The sequence below is a fragment of the Ovis canadensis genome, chromosome 5 (assembly GCF_042477335.2).
Source record: "Ovis canadensis isolate MfBH-ARS-UI-01 breed Bighorn chromosome 5, ARS-UI_OviCan_v2, whole genome shotgun sequence".
NCBI lineage: Eukaryota > Metazoa > Chordata > Mammalia > Artiodactyla > Bovidae > Ovis > Ovis canadensis.
In genome coordinates, this window is record NC_091249.1 from 19,561,896 (window position 1) to 19,577,162 (window position 15,267).

Here is a 15,267-nt window from a genome sequence, read left to right on the forward strand (position 1 = left end):
CGCCCTGGAATGGAGGCCGAGGTCTCGTTCTTCCGCGCCAGCCCCCATTCTGACTTTTTCACATCAAGATCGTTGGGGGATGACGGGTCATCTTGGACCCCAGAGCCTCCATCTCTGAGTCTAGTTTTGCCAGGATGGTGGAGGGAGGACTCTCCATCCCCCTCTTTTAGCTCAGGAGTCCAGCAGGAGCACAGCATCTCCTTCCCCACCCCACTCCTTTATTGCAGGGTCTTTAAACCTCACTGTTTCCTACTTTTGGGGGGTTGTTGTTGTTGTTTGTTTTTTGTTGTTGTTTGTTTTAACCGCAGACTTTGCGAGATTAGGGGACAGGCTGTTTTCCTGCCCTACTTCCGCCATTTGAATTTTTCTCTGGAAATGGGGCGCAGGAAGGAGAGGGGTTCCCGGAGCGTCCGTCAGCCCCTTCTTTTCCGGCAATTGGTGGCGGAGGGTGGCTCTCTTGATCCCGATTTCTCCTTTCTTCATCTCAGAAACAGGGTGGAGCATCTACTAGCCCCACCCCCTTCAGGGGTCTTGAGTGTGTTAGTCGCTCAATGGTGTCCAGTTCTTTGCGACCCCATGAACTGTTATACAGCCCACCAGGCTCCTCTGTCCATGGAATTATCCAGGCAAGAATATGGAATGGGTAGCCATTCTCTTCGCCAGAGGATCTTCCCAACCCAGGGATCGAACCCAGGACTTCCGCATTGCAGTCAGATTCTTTACCGTCTGAGCCACCAGGGTACATATCAGCAATGAGACAGGGTCTATCTTGATCCCTATTTCAGCTATTTCTTCTTTTATACTTACTTTGAACCCTGTAAATAAGAGATATAGAGCACTTTCTCGAACCTCGCTTCCTCTTTTCTGAAATTGGGAATAGGGGGAGTTTAATGAGCGGTCACAGCACCTTGGACTGAACGGCTACCTCCCAAGTCTAAGACCTGGGGTGCGTGGGGGCGGGGAAGGGGAACGCCCCCAGAAGACTCAGGCTCAGTTGAGGCCTCAACCTCTGGGCCCTTCAATCGCCCGGAAACCACCATTGGACAGGAGGAGGGGTTGGCAATCTTTGACTGGTTACTTACCCTGTCGCTCGAGCACTTAAGCCAGTGAGAAGGCGCTGCGAAGCCCCGCTTCCCTTATACTGTAGAGAGGCGGAGCCAGCAAGCGATTCCTCCCCTCCTGCACCGCTTCTGCTAGCTACTGGATGCGCTCTCTGGGCCCCGCCCCGTTCTCGCCTCAATCTGTGCAAGAGCCCCGCCCCTCCCGGCTCTGCCTGCGACAGTAGACCGTATCTCCATCAGTGGCTCCGCCCTAGAATGGCATCACGGCCGTATCTGCATGTGAGGCCCCGCCCCGCCCTTTGCAGGACGTCACCGAGGACTGCAGGGGCCTCAGCCGCTGCCGCCGCCTCCGCTGCAGCGCAGCCCCACATCAGCACACCGGGGGCCCCGTCACCGCCACTGCCAAAAAAGTCGCCGCCGCTAGGGTCGCCACAGCATCAGTGCAGAACAAGGTGAGCTCCCAGGCCTCCAGGTGCGCTTCCGCGCCGAGCACCTATATAACCTTGATTTGACTGGTGGTCTGCTTGGGATAGGGGACGAAGTTGGCCATCCTTAAATGAGGCAGAAGGATGCTGCGGTCGCGAGTCTGGGGAGGGGGAGGGCCTCGGCTCCCTCTACCTGCCCTGTCCTCACCCCCACCCCCATCCCTCCATCCCCGGCTCTGCGGTGGAGGGGGAGGGGAGATGAGGCGAGTGCCTTGCGGGAAGCTGTGCGCGCGGGAGGCTCTGCGTGCGCGTGCGCGTGGAGTGCACACTCGTGTGCGCGCCCGCCTGTGCAAGAGGGTCTGTGTGTACCCTTGCTTGTTTATCAGGGTATGCTCCTGCATACCTTGGGGATCCCGACCCAAGACTGTGAGTGTTACAGGCATGTGGAGGCAGACGCGTGGACTGCTCGTGTGCGCGCACAAGTGTGCCTATGTGCACAGAGATGTGTGCCCGTGTAGGTGACGTGTACTGGGCTGCATGGGTGGAGGACGCATTGCGCACGGTGGGTTTTCACATTTGTATATACATGTTGGCGTGCAGACAGGTGTCTGGCTCTTTCTCGTGCATCGAGCTTGTCCCAGTATGTGCCCTGCTGTGTGCACGTGAGCGTGTGCACGCCGCGTGCCTATCACGTGATATAGCTGTCACAGCTCGAGCTCTCCCAGCCTGGGAGTCTGGGAGAAGGACGGCAGACGCGCGTCCCCGCGGTACCGTACACGCGTGTGCACGTGCGCTCGCGAGGCTCAGTTCTGAGGAACATGAATGATTGATGGGGGGCGGGGCCGGCCGCAGTTGGTCACCTCTTCTGGCGCAGCTGTAGGGCTTAGGTTACAACCAGGTCCGGGGTGCAGGCCTGCTGGAGGGGGCTGCAAGGTGTCTCCATCCCCTTCGCTCTGAGGTCCTCCCCTGGAACCTCAGGCCTTTCAAGGTCACGGCCCGCCCTCTGCTGTGGGGCGCGCCGTTAGCACTGGGGCTCCTGATGGGATAAGAGTAATCTCTGTCTCTCGCTGGGAGCTCTCTAGCCTGAGCCTGGGCGTTTGGGGACGGAGGGGATCCCTCACCTTCGCCTACGCCCCACACCTGCAGATGGCATCCGCCACAGACGCTCGCTATGGGCAGAAGGAATCTTCGGACCAGAACTTCGACTACATGTTCAAAATCCTCATCATCGGAAACAGCAGCGTGGGCAAGACATCTTTCCTCTTCCGCTATGCAGACGACTCCTTCACGCCTGCCTTTGTCAGCACTGTAGGCATCGACTTCAAGGTCAAGACCATCTACCGAAACGATAAGAGGATCAAGCTGCAGATCTGGGTGGGTCCAGCTGGGGGGCCTTCTGGCTCCATCACTCTCCCCCCACCAGGAACAGCAGCCCCAGCTCTGCCTATTTCTTTCCTGTCTAGATTCACTCATTACATACTGGGCATTTATGAGGTGCTTGCTGTGTACCAGGGGCTAGAGGCACAGAAGAGAGTGTCCGGTTTCTCCCATCAGTGCTCTCCAGGGGTGGGGAAGGGGTAAATGCTGGGTCCTGTCCTACCCCTGACATCATCAGATGCATCGCTTGCTGAGTGCCTCAGTTTCCCCATGTTCAAGTTCCTCCACGAGTGTCTGGATGAGGTTTCAGAGGGATCCTGACCCCCCAGCCTCATTCCCTGGGCCAAGAGCAGGCTCCTCCACTAGGGTCTTCTGGCCACCTCCCTCAACACCTCTGGGTCCTAAAGGGATCTGATAAATCCCAAGCCAGAGCTGGTTGTTCCCTGCTCTCAGTCCTTCCATGGCCCCCACCTCACTCTTGGTAACACCTGCAACCTTCCCTTGGCTGAGGAGACCCTGCCTGGTCATCCCCTGTTGATACCTCATCTCATCTGTCTCCCTCCATCTCCTCAGCCTCTTCATTGTTCCTCAAATGTACCAGACCCAGTTCCACTTTAGGGCATTTGCCTAGACTTTCCTTCTCCCGACCCCTGTATGACTCCCTCCCTCATCCTTCAAGTTTTTAAATTGTCCCCCAACCCACACTGCCCATCCTTGCCTGGTTTTTTTTTTCTTCTCCTGTCTCATTACTTTCTGACTACATTTCTGTGAGCTGAGGATGCATTTTCTTTCTTGTCATGGGTTGATTCTCTGTTTCCTGCACAGAGCTGTCAATTCTAAAAGGGCAGTGATTTTGGCCCATTTTGTTAATGACTGTGTCCTCAGGGCCCAGCACAGGGTGTGGCACAGGTCCCTGTGTGTCAAATGAATGAAGGAATGATGCTGTAGGTACCTTGGGATCACTGGTACTACATTCCCTGGGATAGGCAGCCGACTCACTCTTCCTGACCCACTGTGCCTCTGGGCAAGCCCCTGCTCCTCTAAGCCTCAAGGGGGCTGGCCTCCACCATCTCAGAGTTCATTCCCATGCTGAGGAACTTCCATGTATCTCCTCTCTGACACCCCACCTCTTCTTCCCAGGACACAGCGGGGCAAGAGCGGTACCGGACCATCACGACAGCCTACTACCGGGGCGCCATGGGCTTCATCCTCATGTATGACATCACCAACGAGGAGTCCTTCAACGCTGTGCAGGACTGGTATGTGAGCCCCCACCTGCCCTCTTCTGAGCCAGGCTTCGTGTAAAGCCTGGGGTTCAGGCCGAGACCAGAGAGTCCCAGCCCCTTGGCAGAAATGTAAATAACGATATCGGGGTCCCAGCTATGCTATCAATCTATAAACATTAAAACAATGTGGCATCAGCTCAAAAGAATGGGAAAGAAAGATTTTAGGTAGGAAAAGGAAACTATAACATGTAAGGGGGAAAAAAGTCTGGGAGGGACAGAAAATATAAAGATCGTTTGCAAGTTCTGAAGGTATAAACATGTACATTTTCTGCTGAGAGTAATGATAAATTTTGAGAAAATGTTTGCATTTGTTCAAGAGGGAGAATTCTTCTCTGGGGGTGGGGGATCTGGGAAGGGTGGGAAAGACTTCTTGAACGAGGGACTCTCAAGTTCAGGAACTGTGGGAGCAGGCCCCTGAAGAGAGAAGAGTGTTCCTGGCAGGACAAAGGCAGGAGGAGAGACTGAGCCTTGCCCTCCTCAAGAATTAATGGAACAGGATTTCCCTGGTGGTTCAGTGGGCTTCCCTGGTGGCTCAGATGGTAAAGAATCTACCTGCAACGCAGGTGACCCAGGTCAGGAAGATCCCCTGGAGAAGGGAATGGCTACCTACTCCAGTATTTTTGCCTGGAGAATTCCATGGACAGAGTAGCCTGGTAGGCTGCAGTCCATGGGGTCACTGAGTCAGACATGACTAAGCAACTAACAGTTTCATTTTCCAGTGGCTAAGACTGCACTCCCAGGGCAGGGGGCCCAGGTTCCATCCCTGGTCAGGGAACTAGATCCCACATCCCACAAGGAAGATCAAAGATCCTGTGTGCTGCACCTAAGACCTGGCATAGCCAAATAAATAAATATTAAAAATAGAGACTTAATGGGAGGTGGGGGCTTGAATAGGATGAGTGACAAGGAGATGGGGGAGGGGGCTGGTGCTCAGATTCTCCAAGCCCTAACCTTCCTCTGTCACCACCTCCTCCAGGTCAACCCAGATCAAGACCTATTCATGGGACAATGCCCAGGTGCTGCTGGTAGGGAACAAGTGCGACATGGAGGACGAGCGGGTGGTGTCATCGGAACGTGGTCGACAACTGGCGGACCACCTGGGTGAGTAGCCAGTGATGCTGGACATCACAGGCTAGGGAAGGGACACTGAGGCCCTGAAAGGAGAAGACACACACCCAAGATCTCACAGCTAAGCCAAGACGCGGCCTGGATTTGAATCCCGATAGTTTATACTCTCTGCGAGCTGGCCTTTGATCCAGGGGCCATTTCAGGTGGGTCTTGAGGGACGTTTAGGAGTTCACTCTGCAAGAAGTTAATGATTCATTCTGATACTGTCACTGCCCAGACTAGTGCTGGGTGTTGCTGGGTCCAAGAGGCCTACAGATTTGTGAGAGGGAGGGATCTGGGCTGGCGGAACCAGCAGGGAGCCAGGCTCTGCCTGGCATAGGTAAGGCTTCCTGGAAGTGGGGCATTGGAACTGGTATTTGAAGAAAAACGGTGATCTTTCAGACAGAAGAAAGTGACTGGACGTGGGAAAGATCTTTTTGGCAAATAGTTTTACATGACTGGAACATGGGGATCACTTGGAGGAAATATGGTTGATCATGCAGGACCTGAACTACCAGCTGGGGAGTCAGACTCTTCAGAGGGCAGTAGGAAGCCATGGAGTTTGTGTGAGCAGGAAAGGCTTGGATCTGTGTCAGATGCTGCCAGGACCAGGGCTGGGCCGGATGGTGGGAGCAGGGAATTAGCCCATCACCCTATTTATTATCGTAGTTATTTATTTATTGGAGATGTCCCCCAAGGGCTTGGGCACTCCCTTGTTCCATGCAGCGGCTCTGGGGACAATGAGGAGAATTTTAGGGTGAAGAAAGGAGTCCAGGAAATAAAGGCTGACTCAGTCCACTGTTGCTTCGCCATGGGACTTGTCCGTGCCTTTAACATGCATCTGGCACTGGGAAACTCCAGGTGTTACCTGTCCTCAGCAAAGTGTGTCTGGGCGTGGGGGGTCCAGCGTCCTCACCCCTCCCTTCCCCGACCACAGGGTTCGAGTTCTTTGAGGCAAGCGCCAAGGACAACATTAATGTCAAGCAGACCTTTGAGCGCCTTGTGGACGTCATCTGCGAGAAGATGTCTGAGTCATTGGACACGGCCGATCCCGCAGTCACCGGCGCCAAGCAGGGCCCACAGCTCACGGACCAGCAGGCGCCTCCGCATCAGGACTGCGCCTGCTGAGAGCTGCCCTGCCCCGCCCTGCCCCATCCCGGCCCCGCCCCTGCCCGCCCCCTGGGCCTGAACCAGGGCCCCTACTGGCCATGGGCGTGAGTCCCCTGCCCCGATTTAGCCCATCACCCTATTTATTATCGTAGCTATTTATTTATTTATTGGAGATGTCCCCCGGGGGCTCGGGCACCCCCCCCACGCCCCACCCTGTACATACAGCCCTGTTCTCGCTCTGCAGTGGCGTGTCGTGGCCCCGTGAACTCACCGCTCACTCTTCCCTCCAGACCCCACCTTTTTATAAATTCACCCCCATCAACAATTATCAGTTTTGAAGAGGGGGCCAGATGACACCCCAAGGCAGGCTGGTCGGGTGATGGGAGGTAGCCAGCCTCTTGGCTCTGGCATGGTGGGTCCAGGTGGCTGCAGGCATCTCAACGTGGACCACTGGGTGGGTCAGAGCCAGGAAATGGCCCACCTGGCTCTTCACCCCCAAGGTTTTTTTGGGAGCGGGGTGGGGGGGGGTTGCTGCAGATATGCACCACCCTGGGATACCACTCCCAACCAGACCTGTTCTGACGTCGTGAGTGTCAAACATGCCCCCTAGCCCCCCAGGAGACGTCATGACAACACTACACACACCCAATAAAGTGAATGGATGATACAATGTCCCTATGAGCACCGGCCTGATGATGCTGGCTCTATTCATCCACAAGATTTTCAATTACAACGAGAATTTAATGGTACTTCCACAGTCCGTGACTAGAGGATGAGACTGGAGGCTCCAAATTCTGGGGCCTGGCTCCAAGGGGATGGGTGATATCCCCCTCCTTGGCCCTGCAGCGCCCAGCCTACAGTAGTGTTCAGGGCTTGGTGCCAGCTGGCTGGCTGAGACCCCAGAGCTGAGGATGGCCCATCACGAGTCACTTGAAGCTGCCCCAGAAGGCTGAGGTACAACTGTCCATCTTCATGGTTGTGTTCCAGAGGCAGAAACTGAGGCCTGGCAGTGGGCTTGGCAGGGGCAGCCCAAGCAGATGCCCAGGAGTCAGGGTGTGGCTAGGACTTGGCCTAGGAGTCGGTTCCCCTTCCTGCCCAGGTGGCTGGTCTGTCACGGCGGCTCAGTCAGTCTTGCCTTGCTGTCTGGCATCTGGGGGTTCAGTCTGCATGGTGCCCAGGGCCACACAGCCTGGGGGTGTCAGGGGACCTGGGATCTGACCGCACAAGAGCATCTGGTTACATGTACTGTTCACCCCACTAGGCACCCCACTGAACCCTCTTCCAACCCCTTGGCACTGGGGTCAGCCTCGCTGGACAAATGCGGGCTTGGTCCTCACCTCGTTGGTGATCAGCAACCTGCCCACCCACCACGGGGTGCAGGCAGGCTGTCACTGGCAGAGGCAGCCCTCACCCTGAAGGGTAGTTGTACTGCCATTTGGGGCTCACACATGTGCCCCCCTCCCCCAGGAGTCCTCTGGGTGCTTGGTCCGCCCACTGCGCTCACCCGGTATTTCAGGTAGGAGAGGTAGGTGTCCCACCCTAGCGTCAGGCCGTTGATGTAGGTGACTCGGAACTGGGGGGGCACGAAGAGGAAATTCACCAGCTGCGCAGCAGGCCACACGCACCAGTCAGCCTATGGGGAGGGGCGGAATGTAGTGAGGGGCGGAATGTAGTGAGGGGTGGAGCCAGGAGGGACTTGGGTGAGGCCTGAAAGGAGGGTCGGAAGCAAGATGAAAGCGGGTGGAGGCGAAGGGATAGGCGGGGCCTGGGCAGGCATGCCCACCTTGTAGAATTCCCAGAACTTGTCCCGTAGCTCCTGACAGCTCTCATCCAGGGTATGGCCCTCCAGGCAGCCAAGGCCTAGGAAGGAAACCAAGAAATGAGAGTGTCAGGGGCTGGCAAGTATGGAGCACGGTGGTAAAGCAGGTAGGGTAGGACCCCTGAGGAACAGAGCTTCCCCGATGGCTCAGCAGGTGAAGAATCCACCTGCAGTGTAGGAGACACAGGAGACTCGGGTTTGATCCCTGGGTCAGGAAGATCCCCTGGAGGAGGAAATGGAAACCCACTCCAGTATTCTTGCTTGAAAAATCCCATGGGGAGGAGCCTGGCAGGCTACAGTCCACAGGGTCACAAAGAGTCGGACACAACTGAGCGACTAATCAACACCCCAGGCAGCGGAACAGTGTCCCACCCAGAGGCACTGGGATATTTAAAGGCCTTTCGGTGGGAAGTGGAGCACACCAGGGTGGCTGAGATGGGTAAACAAGAAGTGAGAGGCCTGTCCTGTATAAACTCGTACCCTGTGGGGTGGTGACACCCTTGCTGAGGCAGTTTTATTACCAGTCCTGTCCCTTCCTTTACCTCTACAGATAATGAAATGAAACTGACCCTGGGCGGCAGGGAATGAACAGCTCTCCAGAGCCAAGGGTTAGGATGATCGTGCCCTGTCAACCTCAGTCTCACCTCCCTTTCCTCCAGCCTCAGGGCCTTTGCACCAGTTGTCCTCCCCTCCGCCCCCACCCCCCACCTCCCTCCCGGCCCGCTGGCTCCTTCTTCATGTCTCATCTCAGCGTCTTCTCCTTGGAGAGGCTCTCCCACCCATCATCTCAGACACTGTCTTCATCCTTCCTTGCGTAGCACCACTGTCTGTGATTCTGCCATTCACACCTGACGCCACTGGGTCTGTCCCGTCACCCCTGTACCCCAGCCTCCAGTCCTGGGCCACCCACACAGGAGAAGCATCGATAACACATCTCCACATTCTGGACACAAAACTGGCTCTAACCCCCACCCCTCGACCCCTCGATCCATGAGGGACCAAGCCCAAGTTCACAGGACTCCTTACCCAAGAAGTACCAGACGCCAAGCATAGGAGAGGCCACCAGTTGGTCAATGAGGACCTTCTTGAGGACGTTTGGGAGGCCAGGAAAGCCGGACGCCGGGAACAGGCGGTCCAGCCAGAGATACCAATAGTGCAGGAAGGGGCCCATGCTGCAGCCGACTGCAAACATGCTCACTGTGGACAGTCCAAGAGTTAAGGGGTTCACGTTAGGCCAGCAACCTTCCCCGCTAATCCACTCCCTCCCTGGCTAAGACCTGGGTAAGCCTGACACCCTCCAGGGCTGAACCGAATATTCTTCCATTATTAGCCCCACCACCAGGTACCATTCCAAGAGGTGCTTTTGCATTTTCCCTCATTCCCTCACTACCCTATCAAAGGGTACCACCATCGCCCCACTTTCAGAAGGAGGAAACAGAGGCACAGCTGATAGGGAAGCGTGGGACCAGGGTGCGACCCCAGCTGGCTGGCAGCCAGACGCTGTGCCTTTGACTACCCCGGGTGCAGCATATCGTGCTCAGTGGTGAGTCTGTCAGTGCAAGAGAGAGGGTAGCAGATCAGGGGGTGGGCGAGGACCTGACCGTCAGGATGGCAGCGGACAGAAACCCTACGTACTGGAGATGAGATGAAGACTCGAGGGGGAAGGGACGCGGAGAACGGGGAGGGGGTGTCTAGGGTGCACGCTGAGGTCAAGGGTCTTGCCAGGAACTGAGGTCACGGGACATAGTCACGGAGCTCAGGTCCGGTTCACAGGTCTCCGGATCTGAAGTTGGGGGCAAAGATCTGGGGTGAAAAGCCAGCAGCACTGGTCCCCTTACCTGAGCGCCGCGGGTCGAACTTCTGGCCGGGCCGGGCGCGAATCTCCCAGGTCTGGCGCGCCCCATCCCCAGCCGCCATGAGAACGCCGCATCCCAGGGTATTGGTGACGAGCAACGCACGGCCTTGGAACAGGGGCTGACCGGCAGCCCAAAGGCCGCGCAGCCAGCGCCAGCCGCCGGACGGCATCGTCCGCCGGACACAGGAACCGGCACACCGGGCCGCCCCGCCCATGCCGGCCAATCCCAAGTCGCCGCCGAGTCCCGGTTACCCGCCCCGCGCGGTGGTACCCAATCGAACGCTGCCTTCTTGATTTGTATGCCCGCCCCAAATCGCTCCAGTCAATCGCCGACTGCTTCGAACCCTCACACCTCCTTCCACGCCTTACGGACCAATCACACAAGACTTCGCGTCACGTCGCGCACGCCAACTACTGACGTTCCACCCTTGTTTTCCCGCCCCTTTCTGCTCTGGCCTATGGGTAACCGTCGTCACGCTCTTATTTGACCGCCCAGCCACTTCACTGACCAATCACTGACTTTAGGCTGGAAAAATCACAGACTGTTGTCCTGCCTCCCTTATTGAGATGGCCAATCTACGGCAGTTACCGAATTCTCCCGTGTAAATTGCCCTCCAGATTTCCAGATTCTCCTTCAATTCCTGAAAAGTGAGGGCCACCAGGGCGGAAATCCAATCCCGCAGAGATTCGGGGACGTGGAGGCGGGGCTCCAGTTCTGCTGCGCGCGCAGGCTGCCGGGATTCTTGTCTGGACGTTGACCTTGGTCCTGACTACTGCTGGGCGTCTGACCTAAGTTCCACAATAATGACAATACTTAAGACGCTACGCACTGTTCTGGGCACATGACGTGCTTTAAGAAATTTGACAGCAACTTTGTGTTGCTGCAGTGATAATTATATCACCATATTACCTCCTATGTTCCTGTAGGGGAAAATCTGAGTTTCAGTGGAAATCTATGCATTACTTACCAGAGCAGGGTGTCTGGAGCCTGTGGGCCAAATTCTGTCGCCACCTGTTTTGGTGAGGCTCAAGAGCTAAGAATTTTCTTAACTTTTTTTGATTGGTCGATGAAAAAAATCCAGGTACTGTTCTGAGACGTGTGAAAATTGTATGAAATTACGATTTTCGAATCCATAAATACAGATGTATTGGAACACAGCCATGCCCATTTGTTTATTGTCTACTGTCAACTACAATGAGGAGTTGCAACAAAGATTGTATGGTCTAAAAAAAAACTAAACTGTTTTACTCTCTACAAAAAAAATTTTTTTTCTCTTTGTTAGAGGACACTCTTCAGTTTTCTGATTTTGATTCTACGGGAGATATTTGATCAACCCCGTGGTTATAACTGAGAACACCAAAAAGTAATTCTTATTTATAAACATGCAAATGAATTCTGCCAAGTAAAGAGACACTTACCTCATTTTTTTTTTTGCCTTTATTTGCACATTCATTTTACACTTCCTCTTCTGCCTCTTGTTTGGAACTTCTTTGAAATGGTTTCAACGCCTGACAAGTTCCCTTTATTAATAATGAATAAACAGTAGTTTTTAACCCATGCTCATTTTTATATCTGTATGAGAAGTGTGATTTTAACTTTTTGGGAAAAATGATCCTTCAGACACTTCCTATTGCAGTCAAGTACCTCATTCTGGTATTCCAGGCTCCAGATTTTACTGCATTTTGGTGGAAAAGCTTCAAAATGGCTTAAAGAGGGGTAAGAGTCAAGTTATGATTCACAAAACAGATTCAGATAAACTTTTTCCATGGGAAAGTACAGTTCATGGTAGCTGAAGCCCTGGCAACTCCAAATGAGTAAAAGAATTTTGCTATTTCTCTGTTTTTCTCATTTCTGTTTTCCTTTCTCTAAATATGATTTTGATGCCTTTGAAACAGGAGGGAAGGAGGCATAGCACAATCTTTGAAAGAATGACATAGCCCAAGGATACAACATAAATTGATTAGAACCAAATGGGTTCAAGATGGTGGACAAGACAGCTTCTACTAGACCTTGAGCCTCAGTATATGCTCGCTATAACACATCACCAGGCTAAGTGACACAGCCACAGACACCGTGACATTCCAAGGCAAACCAAAGATCAAAACCTGGGCAGTGGCCCAATTCCTAGAAATTTCTGCTCGCTTCCCCAAAAGAGTTGGAATAATCCTTCTGTGTATTAGTCCATGAAATTACCCAACCCATAAAAGCTGACCACAGTGCATTTGAGGCTGCACTCACTGTCTGCCACAGCCCACGCTCTTTGTCTGTGGACTGTGTTTCTTACTCTTGCCTTCTGAGATGACCTACAGTCTGTCTGTGGAGTGTTTCTCTCTGGATAAATCCACTTCTTACTTGTCACTTTGTCTCTTACTGACTTCTTTCTGCAATGAGACATCAAGAACCTGAGCTTCATTAGGTCCTGAAACCAGGCACCGCGGGTTTTGGCTGGGTCTGTGTCCCAGCCCCTTGGGTTTAAGTCTCAAGCAGGATTTTGGCTGAGTTCAAGTCCTGGCACATGGGTTCAAGTCCCAGTCTGAGGTGAATGGTTGTAGCTGGCAACCACAAAGGGACAGTAAAAAGGAGAGAAGAGGTTTAGAGTTAGGCCTTGGTCCTATAGAGGCCCTTGGGAAACCATGAGCCAAGTATACAGGAGAGGACCTTTTACTGTTGTCTGCTCATTTCCCCAGCCTGCAGCCAACTCTAATCCTAGGTTTATTCAACACAATTACTTTACTCTACACAACAAAATACAAACATAACGTTATCTCAAATGCTAGTGACTAGTGAAACTCGCTCAGTGGTGTCTGACTTTTTGTGACTCTAGGCCAGAATACCGAAGTGGGTAGCCTTTCCCTTCTCCAGGGGATCTTCCCAACCCAGGGATCAAACCCAGGTCTCCTGCATTGCAGGCAGATTCTTTCTCAGCTGAGCCACAAGGGAAGCCCATCTCAAATACTACAAAGTTACAAAACTCAAAACAGAGAATTTATAGTACAATAAAGCCACCAGGGCTTTCCTGCTGGCTCAGACAGTAAAGAATCCACCTGCAATGTAGGTGACCTGGATTCAATCCCTGGGTCAGGAATTTCCTCTGAAGAAGGGAATGACTTCCCAACTCCTGTATTCTTGCCTGGAGAGTGCCATGGACCGAAGAGCCTGGTGGGCTACAGTCCATGAGTTTGCAAAGAGTCTGACGCTTCCATGTATAAACATGTACACATGTGTAATAAACATCAAAAAAGCAATGGACACGTTGCCGAGGTAACCTTCACCACTGCCATGAATACCAACACAATGAGGGTTTCAATGATGATCTAGATTTAAACTCACCATTTCAGAGAGGGTGGAAACGTGTGTGTGTGTGTGTGTGAGCGCACACGCGCACATCCACATATGCACATGTCTGCTGCTGCTGAGTCGCTTCAGCCATGTCTGACTCTGTGCGACCCCATAGACGGCAGCCCACCAGGCTCCCCTGTCCCTGAGATTCTCCAGGCAAGAACACTGGAATGGGTTGCCATTTCCTTCTCCAATGCATGAAAGTGAAAAGTGAAAATGAAGTTGCTCAGTCATGTCCAGCTATTAGCGATCCCCTGGACTACAGCCCACCAGGCTCCTCCGTCCATGGGGTTTTCCAGGCAAGAGGACTGGAGTGGGGTGCCATTGCCTTCTCCGACGTATGCACATGAGTACATGGGAGAAGAACTCTTGGGGCAAATAGCGTTTGCTCACTTTTGACCTGGTGGATAAAATTCATATGCTTTTGCACATCTGTGAAATATTTCCTGCTGTAGGGCAAGAAATGTCACAGCTATCCGATATTCTGAATTTCTGAGCCATGCGGACAAGGGCAAGTGGTGCCATTTCCTACACAAAGAACTTAAGGATGTCACAGTCATCATGACTACAGCCCTTCAGTGTGACCTAAGGGAATTCAAGAAGAGAAGAATAGGTTCTCGCTCAGTCATGTCCGACTCTCTGGGATGCCATGAACTGCAGCATGCCAGGCCTCCCTGTCCATCACCAACTCCTGGAGTTCACCCAAACCCACATCCATCGAGTCGGTGATGCCATCCAGCCATCTCATCCTCTGTTGTCCCCTTTTCCTCCTGCCCCCAATCCCTCCCAGCATCAGAGTCTTTTCCAATGAGTCAACTCTTCACATGAGGTGGCCAAAGTACTGGAGTTTTAGCTTTAGCATCAGTCCTTCCAAAGAACACCCAGGGCTGATCTCCTTCAGAACGGACTGGTTGGATCTCCTCGAAGTCCATAGGACTCTCAAGAGTCTTCTCCAACACCACAGTTGAAAAGCATCAATTCTTCAGCGCTCAGCTTTCTTCACAGTCCAACTCTCACATCCATACATGACTACTGGAAAAACCATAGTCTTGACTAGATGGACCTTAGTTGGCAAAGTAATGTCTCTGCTTTTGAATGTGCTGTCTAGGTTGGTCATAATTTTCCTTCCAAGGAGTAAGTTTCTTTTAATTTCATGGCTGCAGTCACCATCTGCAGTGATTTTGGAGCCCAGAAAAATAAAGTCTGACACTGCTTCCACTGTTTCCCCATCTATTTCCCATGAAGTGATGGGACCGGATGCCATGATCTTCGTTTTCTGAATGTTGAGCTTTCAGCCAACTTTTTCACTCTCCTCTTTCACTTTCATCAAGAGGAAACTAAAAAGTTCCTCTTCACTTTCTGCCATAAGGGTGGTGTCATCTGCATATCTGAGGTTATTGATATTTCTCCCGGCAATCTTGATTTCCTTTAGGATTGACTGATTTGATCACCTCGCAGTCCAAGGGATTCTCAAGAGTTTTCTCCAACACCATAGTTCAATAGCATCAATTCTTCGGTGCTCAGCTTTCTTTATAGTCCAGCTTTCGTATCCGTACATGACTAGTGGAAAAACCATAGCTCTGACTAGATGGACCTTTGTCAGCAAAGTAATGTCTCTGCTTTTTAATATGCTGTCTAGGTTGATCATAGCTTTTCTTCCAAGGAGCAAGCGTTTTTTTAATTTCATGGCTGCAGTCACCATATGCAGTGATTTTGGAGCCCAGGAAATTAAAGTCACTCACTATTTCCATTGTTTCCCTATCTATTTGCCATGAAGTGAAGGGACCAGTTGCCACGGTCTTCATTTTTTGAATGTTGAGTTTTAAGCCAGCTTTTGACTCTTCTTTTTCACTTTCATCAAGAAGCTCCTCATTTCCTCTTCACTTT

At 52.8% G+C, this 15,267-nt stretch overlaps 2 protein-coding genes across 2 annotated transcripts; one reads left to right on the forward strand and one right to left on the reverse strand.

Annotated features, from left to right (window-relative positions):
* The first annotated feature begins 1,138 nt into the window (after window positions 1–1,138).
* RAB3A (RAB3A, member RAS oncogene family) lies at window positions 1,139–7,040 on the forward strand. Its single transcript, XM_069589044.1, has 5 exons — window positions 1,139–1,513; window positions 2,633–2,860; window positions 4,004–4,122; window positions 5,126–5,250; window positions 6,194–7,040. The coding sequence occupies exons 2-5, from the start codon at window positions 2,633–2,635 to the stop codon at window positions 6,382–6,384; spliced, it is 663 nt and encodes a 220-aa protein (XP_069445145.1). The 5' UTR covers window positions 1,139–1,513; the 3' UTR covers window positions 6,385–7,040.
* Window positions 7,041–7,086: 46 nt separating this feature from the next.
* On the reverse strand, window positions 7,087–10,420 carry MPV17L2 (MPV17 mitochondrial inner membrane protein like 2). The gene is made up of 5 exons (XM_069589043.1): window positions 10,024–10,420; window positions 9,212–9,382; window positions 8,150–8,226; window positions 7,871–7,999; window positions 7,087–7,580 (listed from the first exon to the last, which is right to left on the reverse strand). The coding sequence occupies exons 1-5, from the start codon at window positions 10,253–10,255 to the stop codon at window positions 7,488–7,490; spliced, it is 702 nt and encodes a 233-aa protein (XP_069445144.1). The 5' UTR covers window positions 10,256–10,420; the 3' UTR covers window positions 7,087–7,487.
* Between the last annotated feature and the right edge of the window lie 4,847 nt (window positions 10,421–15,267).

Excerpts from the sequence above, each read along its gene's own strand:
- RAB3A (XM_069589044.1), top strand. The coding sequence starts at position 2,633 with ATGGCATCCGCCACAGACGCTCGCTATGGGCAGAAGGAATCTTCGGAC. Across the intron at positions 2,861-4,003 it reads GGATCAAGCTGCAGATCTGG|GACACAGCGGGGCAAGAGCG; the intron begins GTGGGTCCAGCT and ends TCTTCTTCCCAG. Across the intron at positions 5,251-6,193 it reads ACAACTGGCGGACCACCTGG|GGTTCGAGTTCTTTGAGGCA; the intron begins GTGAGTAGCCAG and ends CCCCGACCACAG.
- MPV17L2 (XM_069589043.1), bottom strand. The coding sequence starts at position 10,255 with ATGGGCGGGGCGGCCCGGTGTGCCGGTTCCTGTGTCCGGCGGACGATG. Across the intron at positions 9,383-10,023 it reads GTTCGACCCGCGGCGCTCAG|TGAGCATGTTTGCAGTCGGC; the intron begins GTAAGGGGACCA and ends GACTGTCCACAG. Across the intron at positions 8,000-8,149 it reads AGTTCTGGGAATTCTACAAG|GCTGACTGGTGCGTGTGGCC; the intron begins GTGGGCATGCCT and ends CCCTCCCCATAG.